Consider the following 13,893-nt stretch of genomic DNA (forward strand, 5'->3'; position numbering starts at 1 on the left):
TGAGATCTGATTTGGGGCTTATTGAATCTTGAAGCTCCAACGTAATCTGAGGAAGGAGACGTGGCTGTGTAGTTGTAATCATTGAAATTATCGTGAAGCCGAAGATTTGGGTCCGTGCATACATCCTCACGTCAAGGTAAGAAAATAAATCCTTGATTTGCTTAGTTGTGGGTCCGAGATGTGACGTTGATATTTCTGAATTCGAACTTGAATATGCTTTGCTTGACGAGTGAGAATGTATTCTGATTTAAATGAGACTCGGAGTTGTGTTGCTGGGTTTGCTTTGATTCTTGGTGTTGGTTGAAAATCAGAGATGAAATTCCATCGTCTTTATGAACTAAATAAAAGCTTGGATCTTCATTTCTTATGATTTGTTTTCATTCGTATTTTTATTTATCAGACGAACTAAAAATAATTAGCTAAAAGCAAATTTGAGCAAGAGGAGAACGGTAAGAAGGCTCGAGCGACTCAAATGCAGCTATGCTTTTACAGGTATCAAAGATCATAAGAATGGGTAAGGTGCATTGAAACGAAGGATATGTATATAAAGCAATTTTAGGATGGTACTGGAGAAATCGAGAAATAAAAATCTCAGAAATATTTGGCTACGAAAATCGGTTCAGATGAAGACTTCTCTAGAAGACTCCAAAGTCCAATCAATGACCTTCTCTAGAAGAGTCCGGACTAAAGCTGGCCATTTGGAACCTGGGAAATGGGATCCCTGGTCCCTCCCGTCCCATATTTTGCGGGAAATGGGACTCCCGGAACCGTAAAAAATGGTACCGGGAAATCCCGGAACCATTTTCCACGGTATCGGGAATTACCGGTACCACATTTCGCGGTTCCGGGATTCCCATATTTCCCGTATTTTTTTTTAATAATCTTGGATGAGTATTACAACGACTAATACATTATCAGTTTAAAACAATTAAAAACAAAGAGCCGCTAACAAGTTTATAATCATCACTCATCATAGAAAGGCCATTAACATTAACTATATACATTTGATACATTGGCACTCTTTTCCACCCTCTTTGCGCGACACGTGGCTAAATTGGCCTATTCCTTGTGTCTTCTTTTCCCCTTCCTTCTTCATCTTCATTCGATACCCAGCCATCGATTCGCCTTCCTCTAAAAACCCACGCCATCGATTCACCTTCTTCTAAAAAATGAAAAAGAAATCAAACTCATTTATCTTACTTCTTTTCTTTTCCTTTTCCTTCTTCACTCGACCACGCCCAAAAAACACCCAGAGAAGAAAGAGAGCGAGAGAAGCAATAAGAGAGAGAAATCGTGAGAGATCAGAATTCCTCTGTCTCATCCAAGGTAAGGACTCTAACTTTTTTTTTCTCCTTAATCGCTCGGATTTCAAAGACGAAATTCTATTGCTTGGGTTTGTTGATTCTTTAGCGTGATTTTGAGAAGATGAAGTGGAGATGAAGAGCGTGAATTCGTGATTCTTGATTGGAACCCGACTGACTTTCACACTTCTTCTTCTTTTTTGGCACTCCCTCTCAATCGAACTCGATCTTCTCTCTTTCTTGCTCTCTCGAACCTGTCTCTTGTCACTCCATCATCTCGTTTGCTCACTCTCTACCTCTTGAAAACCAAGCGAGTCTTGATGTGCTACCGTATGTCAAATTCAGCCATATGTCAAAAGAAAGAAAGTTTTGAATAAAAATACGTTTTTTAGGGCAAGAAAAATGTCGTCGGAGGATATGAGCTTGGTTGCGCCGCAGAGGCTACAGAAGCTCTGCGCTTCAACTGCGTAGCTCCGGCGGCGGGAGAAGAATCTGCCGGGATTCCCAAGACGGGAGATCTTAGCGGATTCATATACGGGTGTTTTTTCGCCGTCATGCCAGATTTCCGCCGGGGAATGTACGGCGGCGATCGTCCGGAGCTGAGAAATTGGAGCGGACCGGTCGAGGCGACATCGATCGTAGACGGCTAGGACGAAGACGAGGATGAGGACAACGGTGAGTTTGCCCTCATAAGTATGTATATGCGCTATAAACTATTTGTGAATACGCTTAGCAGAAGAAAAAGAAAAAAATTGACAGCTTAAAGTTGCATACAAAATATAATCTGTTTCATATACTGTTAGTGTTTCTTTGAGTTCAAATTGATGTTCCTGAATAGTTTGGTTGTATTCAGTTTGGTTGTGTTGTAATGAATAAGGTATAACCTGGTTTTATGAGTTCAAATTGCTTTGGAAGGAATGAAGCATTGCAAGTGCGATGACGACCAAATCCAGACCGAGCATTTTTTTCCTCTAATCGGTAAAACTCCCTGTTTCGTTTTTTTTTTCTTTCCTCCGATTTTAAAAATCTCTAATCTTTGTGGTCTCAATTTCACATGAGTTGGAGCTGCTCTTCGAAAAACTCGCGTTGCAAGAGATTCTGCGGTGTAGTGTGTACACCGAAAGAGCGAGTGGAATTCAAAGTGGTGATGGAGAATGGAAGGCTGGTTTACACAACAATGTATATTCGAACCAGTGATATCATGCTTATGGCTAGCAAAGCAAGAGAATGTTATAATGGTAAAACTCGATTCTTGTATTCTCTTATGGCTCTCTTTTATTATCTATTTTGTATTTATATTTTTAAAACATATGGCTTGACTCGATGACAATGAGAGTGCTGAAGAGAAGATCTCACTTATTTATGGTTTTACCCCTTTCATCTTTTTTTTTTCCTAATAAATTAGATTTTCCTAACAAAAAGTTCAGGCAAAAAGTTGGGTCTCGGCGACTTTCCCACTTCTTCATTTTTGGCGCTCTCTCCCTAGATCGACCTCAAATATCTCTCTCTCTCTCTCTCTCTCTCTCTCTCTCTCTCTCTCTCTCTCTCTCTCGTTACTCCCTCTTCTCGTTTGCTCACTCTCTACCTCTTGCAAACTAGGTATGTCGATCAGATTTGTGGTGTAAGTTTGAGTCTGATTGTGTTTGCAATCTTTAGTAATATTGCAAATTCAATAAAAACTTTGAATGGCCGATTGGAAGGCTATAAGACTCATCGATCAATTTCACCGGTAAGATTAGGTATGTCGATCAATTTTGCAGATCAATTTGCCTTCTGATTTGTTGTGTAATTTTGGGTATGATGCTATATAAAATTATTGATATGTTTATTTTGTGTGACATTATATTTTTGACAGAGATAGATGGGTAGAGAGATCATTTCGAGTGAATATAAGATTAGCTTTTTTTATCGAAGTAAAATTTTGTATGCTATTATTTTCAATTCAATAGAATGTCATTGATTGGAACTTGCATCTTGAGCGTTGTCACATTTTTTTATTTATAACTCTGTTCAACTTGTGTTTCAAACACAGCACAAGGCACCTTTGTTTATTATCAATTTTTTCATGTTTAGTAGAAACATGAATTGAACTTTATGTTTATTCTATTAGTTTTAAGGGAAAAGTATATATATTCGCTGGAAGAGATCACTAGATTTTTTTCTTAGGTATGAGAATATGCTTTGTGTGCCTTTAGGAGTTTATGCATATTTTATGTATTTATGTTTTTACCCCACTGATTAGTAGATTATGAAGTTTAGACTATATATACATTTTTTTTTTGTTCAAAGAGTTCTTATGAGATATAATTTGGTGTAGAAAGAGCTTCTCTTCTAGGAAAATCAATGAAGACGTAAAATAGAGTGGGTATGACATTGTTGATGCGAAATTAAGAAGAAAAAATAGATGGTGTTTGTGAGTTTAATCAAAGGCCAAAGACAATAAGTAGTATTGAGCCTTTATTGAAAACACACTAAAATTATAATATACATCACATTCCGGCTTCAATCTACATTTTCCACATTGCCTAGGTCAGCTCTTTCGTGATCCAATCTCCTTTAAATCTTCGGCGGCAATTCCGTTTGATCACGGGATTGATGTGAGTTTTCCTTCCATTTTTTATTCACTTGTTTACTTTGTACAAGTTATAAATCTAATATGTCAAGTACTTGTTTTTTCTGCTTGAAGTGCTTGGCTTTAATTCATTAAGGGGAAAAGAACAGAGGCTACACCAGCAAGACGTTTCTCGGGAGAGACAATACCCAAGAACATCTTCCTAAGGGCCAAATGGCTAAGAGAGTCAACCAAGCATTACAAGAACGCGGAACCCCCACAAATAACTATTAAATAAATCACAATGAAAACAAGTATTTTACAAAACATTTAATTTTTCCAGTCTTGTTCATAAATAAATAGTCATTTGTTTGATAGTGAGTACAATTTTTTGGCCAAATCTATAGGTATGTCACACGATCTTAATTATCAAAGTTTTGATGTGAAAACAATTATACTTTTTTTAATGAAAATGACATACACGATCTTAATTATCAAAGTTTTGATGTGAAAACAATTATACTTTTTTAATGAAAATGAAGAGCTTCATTTGCATTACTATTTTTTTTGGAGATAAAGTTTTTACTATGTTATTACTTTGTTATTAGCAATTTTTTTATTATGTTACGTTGTACTACTAAGTGTGACAATGCATTAGAGATAATTTGCTATTGGTTTTCTTCTTCTTACATATTGATCTTTTTCTGATTTATATATACTTTCATTATGGTATACTTATTAAGCCACAAAATCATAGATTGTATATGATGTTACCGAGAAGGAGAGCTTTGAAAATATGAAGAAATGGTTGAAGTAGATCGATCAGTAAGCAAACAACAATGTATGGAAGCTATTCGTCGAAAATAAGTAGGATTTTGTCGAGAACAAGAATGTGGACGTTGTGAGCCTGTGATTGCAAAGTTAATTCATTCATTACTCATGAAAATTGTATATAGAGTGTGTTTCATCACTGCCTTTGTACTATCTAACAATACACAATAGATAATTTAGGCGGCCTATCCTTGATTTTGTTGTCGATTTAATTGCTTATTCCCATTCAAATTTGTGGTCTTTTGAATTTGTTTAAGAGTACTCTTTGTTAAAAGGGTTTGTTGATGTCGGTTAAATATGCAAGCTTGTGTTGTTTATAAAATTGCAAGTATTTTGTTAGCCAACTGCACTAATAAGCTTGTGTTGTTTCACCATCCATATGATGTTATGGCACTTTAGTCCTCCGATCGTGGATTCCTTTGGTTGTGTCATTGGGTTTCTAGGAATGAGAATTCTTTTGCAGGTCACGAATCGTGAGGACGGAGAAAAAGAGAAGATTCTTCTTCCCTCGGCTGAACAACATGAGGTGAGTGATTGACGGCTTTATAATAATAACTCCGTAAACACTGAATCATCGACATGATTAATGCTAAACTTGTCCTGGTACGTGGCACATCGATCAGATCAAACGGCAGCGGCTTTTGTGGGCGTTTTACCTCATGAGAGATCCGTTTTTCATCAAGCATACCAGGTATGGGTGGGCTTCCTTATTTTTTTAGATTGATATAAACACATATCAAATGTAATGTTGACCTTTTTGTGATTATGAAATCAGGCAAAGACTGGACAGACCCGAGAAGATCTTAGAACCCGTACCTCCCGTTGGCCTTCTTATAGGTCTCCCCTTAGTTTGACTTTTTATTTTTAATATATTAGCTTATGTTCGTTTGTTCATATTTTAATCTAATATTTGAATCCACATTTGATGTAATGTAATCACTTTAATCACTTTAAACAGCACTTTGCCCAAGTACGTTTTTCTGTTTGAGAATTACTTATGATTCAGTGTTATTTTAACTTAGATCATGTCTAACAAATCCGAGCATTCGAAGAAGGCTTGTCATCAAACATTTCTTCAACAAGAAACTAAACGAGTTTAAACATACCACATAGAAAATGAAACCAATTTCATGTGTGGGCGCCTGGTTCATGTATATAGTCGGGCCGGCTTCATCTTGGTCATTTAATCTCACTCCAGGTGCGTATTGATCGTTTTGCATTACATAAATTTTGATAATCTTCAGTAGTCTTCACAGGTCAGTCAACTGGATCATTTTGGTATATTTATTTTCTTTTTCGTATTAGTTTGAATAATAGGTTCGCTGGTCCATTTTTTAAGATATCAGCTTAGTTGAAAATATTTTAGTTGCTAGTCAACTTGATTAATATTCATGTCAGCTTAGTCTATCGCATGTCACTTCATCAACTAAAATAAGAAGACACACCTAATAGAATACTAACAGCCAACTTTTACAACTTCTGTTGCGGTATGAACTATAAATATATGTAAGTCGATCTGAATACTTCACTTATCTTTCACCTAAAATACTATCTTTTCGTTTGCTCTCTCTTCTCTCTACATGATGCTTAAAAAAACTATCCTTTTTTTTTACTCAGATTTGTTTACTCTTTGCTGGAAAATGTTCCAAGTCAGCCAAAAAACACAGAATTGAATGACCTTTCCGTTCCAAGATCCGTTGAGAAAGAGCAAATCATATCTACAACATCCCAACCTGAGGCACAACAAAGTGATGGTCATTCTTCCAAGAACTCTGCTTCTAACTATGAAGATCTGAACACCAAGCTCAAGAAAAAGCCAAAAAAATCGGAAAAAAAACGACTAACGTGTTACTTTTGTTGAAACCAAACTTTTTTTTTTTTTTTTTAATTTTATTTTTTATGACTTGCCTTTGAATTCACTCTTTTGATTATAGATATAGAATGTAGGTTGCTCTTGAAGGGTTTTTTTTTTTTTTTTTTTTTTTGTATTATCCGAATGTTTCGATAATATCGATCTAGATTTTGCGATATGTCATTATCTTAATATCTTATGTTCATGATATTTAAAGTCTCCATGTCATTTACTTCATACTTTATCAATTATATATAAGTGGAATTATGTTCAATTAATTGATAAGTGCAAAGTTTTGTTCACTGCAAAGTTATCTTACAAAAACGATTTTGAATTTCTTCATACGTACTCATGTTCATTATACGATCATTCGTGTGTAGCGCGTAGCCGCCACTAGTGTGTATATATATATATATATATATTACATGGTCAATGGCCGACAAAATATTGTCATATTTCATTGGCACTTAAAACGTTCAATAATAGGAACAAAACAAGATTTATTAATGCCCCATTTAAAACTGATTTTTTTTAATTCCGATGCTATTAGCAATTGGTTGTGTTATTATCAGGGCCCTTATTCGACATTTAAAACTGATTTTTTTATTAATCCCGATGTTATTAGTAATTGACAGTATTCTGTGCCCCACCACATAGCTTATGCATAGTGTCATGGTCGATGTCATGGATTTATTCAACGTTCAATAATAGAAACAAAGCAAAGGTTTTATGTATACATACATACACACACACACACACACATATATATATATATATATATATATATATATATATTTGTATTATATATATTATTTCAGCAACCTTTTAAAAGGACAGTTATTGCATTTTATTTAACATTTCTCTCTTAAATACATGTATATATACATATATATATATAGAGAGAGTAAACGAATATTTATAATATATATATATATATATATATATGTATTAGACATACATGTGATTAAACTTTTAAAGATATAATATATACATTTCCATAAACTTTTAAAATAAATATTATATATATATATATATATATATATCAAGTATCATATATTTTACAAATTTAAAATTGAAGATATATTATATAATGCCACATTTTTTCCGTTCGATTATCCGTCAGCTTGTCGGTTTTCCATCGAAAACGGTATATCAGTTGTCTTTTTCCATATTTTTTGTTCGATTTTCCGTCGACGTGTCGACTTTTCGTAAATCAAGAAGCTCAAAACAGAAACGAAAACGGTATTTGAACCCTTGCCTATATGTATTTTAAGGTAGACAAGTATTTTCTTAAATAAATAAAGAAATTTAATTTTCCAATTATTTCAACAACAATATATATCTTCTCACAGAAATATGATTCATTTGGGATGATCAGTTACAATTTGTTGTTTCCATCAACCAAAACATCTAGCACAAATTTTATCTTTACAATAAGTTTCATGTCTTTTCGAAGATTTTGTGAAAAAAAATTCTAACATGTAAGTTAGTTTTTTTTTTTGTTCATTTTAATTACATTACATGTTTTGAATTGTTTTGTACCCTAAAATCCAAGATTTGTGTAATTTTATCAGATATTTGAATTACATTTTATTGACAAAATGTAATTTTTGTAGTTCGTCACAAAAAGAAATCAGCCTAGTTGTGGTCCAATGCCATAGAGTACTCCGATCGTAGTAGTATTAAAGGAATTTTTCGTCCTTTATGAGCTGTTAAGCAGATTCATTGAACAATGTATAATCCACAGCTTTGTATAATCTTTTTCACCGTGATATCACGTAATCGATACACTAATCTCCAAACTAACATATAGAATTTTAACTAAAGGGTATTTATCATTGATTACCTTATCATATTAAATCGCCTTTTGTTTGTAGTTTTATACACATTATAGGACCCAAGTTTTGACTTTTTTAGGAAGGGTCCAAGCACCAACGGCTTGATTTTGGGTTGACTCTGAGGTTTTGCTCACTAAGTCCGATCTAACACGGTCCTCTAGTGAAAATGGATGCCTCCCTTGAATTTGTAAGAAAAGATAGGAAAGCTCATAAACAAGAAATTCAAAATCCTACCCCACGAACACGCTCAATTCTATATTGTACTAACACATCCATCCAAAAAGCCATGGATCAAAGGTAGGCTTTCATGACAATCTTGGAAAAAAAGAGGAAGAAAAATCCAAAAATATAAAAATAAAATAAAACATGTCATTTTCATACATAATAAACAAATAAAAACTAGTCCAAAAAAGCCATGCAACAACAAAAACAACTTATCTCACTCACATCCTCACGATAACACAAACCAAACCAAACCAAAACAAAACAAAAAAAAACTAAAAGTAAAAGAAAAAGAGAAGAAAAAGAAAGAATAAAATGTGAGGCTCTAGTTCTCTCACCCTTGAGAAAAACAAAACCTTAAGAGTAATTGAGTTAATAGACCAAAAAAACACACAGGCAAAAACCATATAGGGAATGAAGAAGAAGAAGAATATCTACAGGAGAGAAGACTTGGTCAACGAGGACGACGAGACGAGAGGGCTCGAGATCGTCAAAGCCGTGGCTCAGGCTTGGTACAGCCACTACTCCGCCGTGGGTTCGAACCCGACCAGCAACGAGTTCGACGCTCGCAAGAGGAGTTTCCGCGGGAGCAATCCCACCAGGTTCAAGCTCGAGGCCAGTAAGAAGAAGCCACGTGGCTCCACTAGCTGGTCCTCGAGTAACGGTAATGATAGCAAGTCTTGGGACTTTGCGCGCTCTCTGTGGGACTCGTACGAGATTGTGACGCTGTCAAAGAGGTTAGAGGAGGGTTTGGTTCTGGACGGTACTTTGTCTGAGATTAGGAGCGATAATTATGGTGGGTTTGAATTCGATAGGGTTCACAGGAAGAGGAGAGAGAGTAAGAATAGTCTTAGGAGTTTCTTCACTCAGATGACTTCTAAGAGGTTCGGTGATTTGTGATTTCTGTTTTTGCTATTCTCCTCTATTGTGCTTTTTGTTGGTCTGATTTTTTTTCCTTCAATTATTTCAAGAAGGTTACAGAAGAGAAACTTGCATTTATATAATATGTATGTACTTAGTTTTTTTTTTTTTTTTTTTTTTTTTTTTTTTTTTTTTTTTTTTTTTTTTTTTTTAGACAAAAAGATAGAGAGGTAGAGAAGGGTGAAACCTAACAATAATAAAAACTTGATAACTATATTTTTTTTAAATGAGTTATTTCATTTTAATACACTATTTTTTTTTAAAATGAGTTATTTCATTTTAATACACTAGGGATCTTCTCGTTCGAGTTTCTACCAAGGATTAAAATCTCGCATCTCGCGGCCGTACCGCACTTTTTTTTTTTAGGGTATCTCGTCTCGTACCGTGGTATCTCGTGGTATTTGATGAACGTTCGGGGTATCTCGTACCGTGTGGTATACCGCATTTCGCGGGATATACCGCAAAAAAAGGGTATTCCGCGGGGTATTTGAACAACTTTTTAATTATGATTTTGTATAAGTTTAGGATACACAATCTATATAAATTTTTAAAATAAAGTTTTCAAAATTTCAGACATGAAATTCTATGTAGAGTACAAATCAATACACATGTAATATAGAGTTCTCAAGCAATGTCACACTAAATAAAGAAAACAAATAATTATACACATAATAGAGATTTCTCACACAAAAAAAGTAGAGTTCACAGTCATTGTTGCTACTCGTAGGTAGAGTGTCGGGGGCCCTGAAATGTATGAGGTTGTTGGTCTTGCATCAGGCAATACTCATACCAAGTCATCATGTGAGCATATGTAGTCATATAAGTCTCCACGTGACGATCGTAATTATACTGATCTAATGCAACATAAATGGAGTATTTTGGGAAACCTGATCGGTAACGAATACGAGGTTGGGGCTCATGTGGTTGGTAAAAATCCCTTAAAATGGGGGGAGAGACAGGGATGACGGGGACATGCATGGGCACGGGGACTATCATCGGATACTCAGGATAACTGTAAGACCCGTCATGCGGCTCAATTGGATGCGAGGATTCTGAGTCCTCCGGTGTAATCGAGAACCCACCGAAAAACTGTGACAATTGATCAACATCTTTGCTAGTAGAAGAGAATGACATTGCATCAGACAAACCTCCGTACGTATTGCCTCCATATCCTGACTCAAAAAAGGCTGGATTCATGCGGTCGTATTCATCGTCCGTTTGTGGTACGCTATATCCACACCGCTGCCGAATTGAGGATCGTATCCACCACCGCTGTTGTATTGCCCGCCACGTTCTTCACCACCACCACCACCACCACCACCACCACCACCACCACCTCCTATGATTATAATAAAAACGGAATTAGAAAATAAAAACTTGTTTTATTAAATTATGAGAGCAATCTTACCTGGGTTATCATCCGAGGCATGACCAGTATCATCCGAAGAACTTGAAACGTCTTGAGTCTGTCGATGGGAGGGAGAGGGGGGGCGGACGTTTTCGTTCAAAACTTGGTTGACATCAACTCCAAGATTTGCAGCCTCTTCAGCAATGTGCATATCTGGGTTCTGATTTTCGTCATCTAGGTGAACAGGATCAATCCAGTGAAGCATCTCATCATCTCCTTCATTTTGGGCTCCCGACCTTTCAAAAGCCCGTTCGATGATGTCCAAAGGATCTAACGGCACCACTGAATTATCGAACTTGTACTTCATGTCTCTCATGTTCAGCTTCATGTTATAACTGCAAAATACAAGTTTCTCCAACCTCTTGTATGCTAGGCGGTTCCGTTGCTTTGTGTGCACTAATGCAAATGTGCTCCAATTCCTTTCACATGCTGATGAAGACGCGGTTTGGGAAAGGATTCGCATAGCTAATTTTTGCAATGTCGGAGTAGCATTTCCATAAAGCTCCCACCAATTTGCTAAAATACATACACATTATCAACCTTAAAAGTCAAAACTATAAACTATCTTAAATCATTACGTGAAATTATTACCTGCTGCTAGAGTACCCCTCGCTGATATCGCACTTTTTTGACAAAAGTCTCCTTTAGCGTCTCGAAATGCTAACAACTGTATATTTGAAAATATAAATCATTAGAAATTAATATCAAAGACGTGTGCATAAATACCAAGAATATAAATACCTCGTGTCCTAGCCTAGATGAATCATCGTGTGGGTGCAAAACATCAAAGACCTTTGTCACCGATGCCATGTGTGTATTATCCATATGAACCTCTCTGTTGTACTGTAACTTTGGATTAAGGTAGTAAGCTACATTAAAAAGAACAGATAATTGTTAATAACTATAACGTTTAAATAGTTAACCTCATTAAAAATGTTAAACGTAACGGTTACCTGCTTCATGTAATGGATGACAAAGTTGGCTGGTCCACCTGTTCTCGACAATATCAACAACCCATTTTTTCCCGTGAAGTCCCTCCAATCTTTTTTTCATCTCATGGAATACGTAGTATAATAATCCCATGGTTGGATGAACTTCGGTGTCGACCAATCGTAGACAACTGTACATCGGCTCAAAGATACCACACACGTCGTCAACTCCGTGCCAAAATCGTTGGGACAAAACATTCTCCGAAACAGATCTACCTGTCTGCGTACGAGCTAGCTTGTGATCGTCCCACCATTGACTCGTAAACATTTGTTTCAGCGCAGCTCTTTTTTCGCGAAGACTTCTAAGAGCCAAATAGTTCGTAGCGAACCTTGTTGTCCCAGGACACACAATTTCACCTGGGGAAATGTCTCTTAGATTGGATAATAGTTGACCATGATTGTAGATGAACTTTGATATCATTCTAGCTGCCTTAACGACGGCTTCAACATTTCCTCTCTTCCCGATATCTTCAAACATCAAGTCCATGCAATGAGCGGCGCATGGAGTCCAATACACATTGAACCTACAAAACTTAGTACTTAATCAATATGATAAATTTGAAATTAAAATAACAAATTTCAAATACAAGTTGTACCTCTTCATCAACTTTTGCCCAGCCTTTTTGTAGTTAGATCCGTTATCCGTCACGATTTGTATAACATTGTGCTTCCCAACTTCATTCATGGCATCTTTGAGGATGCCATAAATGTAGTCTCCACTCTTGATGTTGTTGGACGCGTCAATCGACTTTAAGAACACCGTCGTTCCAGCACAATACACCATTATATTTATGATGCTTAGCCTGGTGGGGCCCGTCCAACCATCAGACAAGATCGTACATCCAAACTTCTCCCAATTCGGCCTTTGGTCATCGACATATTTTTGCATATCAGTAACCTCGGCATCAAGATACTTGTTGTGAATATCATACGGAGACGGCAACGGAACGTTAGGACCTACAAAACAAAATACTTAATAAATAAATAAATATGATAAATACGAAATTAAATATAACAACTTTTAATTCACTTACCAAACTCCTGAGCGGACTGGATCATGTTTCGAAAATGATGTGAGTCCGCCTTAGATGCCGGAATGTGCTCGTGAACAAAGAACTTGCAAATGTTCCGTCCGAGTTTCATCGCGTATCCTGGTATGGACATCACATCAACCCTTTGTTGCCGAGAACTGGGGGATTTGTATAAGGATGGAGCTAGAGATGATGATCGTTGCAAACGAGGTTCTGCTGAAGATCCACCGGGTCCCTCTCGTTCTGCCCTCCATTGCTCAGCTGCTTCTTGCTGTCTCACCCTCTTCATAGTTGATCGGACTAAGACCTCCTCGCCATCGTTCTCTTCATCTGACTCGTATCTACGAAGTCCTTTGGTGGTTTTAGACCGAAGATATGCTCCAAAACTACTTTTGGACTTCTTCTTATCGGATACGGCGAAAAGACACTCTCTCATCTCCTCCCTTACTTCTGGAGGACACTTATCACACACCGTCGTACTTCTTCGATTATCTGTAGCGGCAAGGTGATTCTTCACCCTAGTAACACCTCCGCCTTTCATCTCATGGCCACAAAAGTTGCATACGAAACCGTTCGTCTTTCCCTCAATGGGTGTACAATATTTCCGGGCCGGATCCGAACTCATTCTTCAACTATTAAATCTGAATTAACAAAATATATCCACATTAACAATAACGAACAACGTGACAATAACAACTAACTAAGAATTAGATCAAACAAGCAATAAATAATAAAAAAAATTAATTACATTTAGATCAAATTAATTATTAATTACATCTAAATTCTAAATCAACAACATAATGATTTAAATTCGAATTAAAAAAAAAACATTTTAAAGATTGCATATTTAATGGGTTATTAATATTATTATTATCATTATTATTATTATTTGTTGAAAAGTCAATGTTATTGATTTGGTTCCGTGCATGAATCTTGCATAATTAATGCA

At 36.1% G+C, this 13,893-nt stretch overlaps 2 protein-coding genes across 2 annotated transcripts; one reads left to right on the plus strand and one right to left on the minus strand.

The window, feature by feature from the left end:
• Nucleotides 1–8,728: 8,728 nt before the first annotated feature.
• Nucleotides 8,729–9,599, plus strand: LOC149383482 (uncharacterized). Its single transcript, XM_089629284.1, has one exon. The coding sequence runs from the start codon at nt 9,010–9,012 to the stop codon at nt 9,493–9,495; it is 486 nt and encodes a 161-aa protein (XP_089485410.1). The 5' UTR covers nt 8,729–9,009; the 3' UTR covers nt 9,496–9,599.
• A 1,110-nt stretch (nt 9,600–10,709) lies between these two features.
• Nucleotides 10,710–13,569, minus strand: LOC149383483 (uncharacterized). Its single transcript, XM_089627813.1, has 7 exons — nt 12,948–13,569; nt 12,510–12,870; nt 11,878–12,437; nt 11,666–11,793; nt 11,516–11,591; nt 10,925–11,440; nt 10,710–10,810 (listed from the first exon to the last, which is right to left on the minus strand). Exons 1-7 carry the CDS (start codon nt 13,567–13,569, stop codon nt 10,710–10,712), a joined length of 2,364 nt encoding a protein of 787 aa, XP_089483939.1.
• Nucleotides 13,570–13,893: the final 324 nt, after the last annotated feature.

This window comes from Urtica dioica, chromosome 10, assembly GCF_054948205.1.
Source record: "Urtica dioica subsp. dioica isolate 48M chromosome 10, U.dioica_male_clone48M_v1_H2, whole genome shotgun sequence".
In the NCBI taxonomy this organism is placed as follows: Eukaryota; Viridiplantae; Streptophyta; class Magnoliopsida; order Rosales; family Urticaceae; genus Urtica; species Urtica dioica.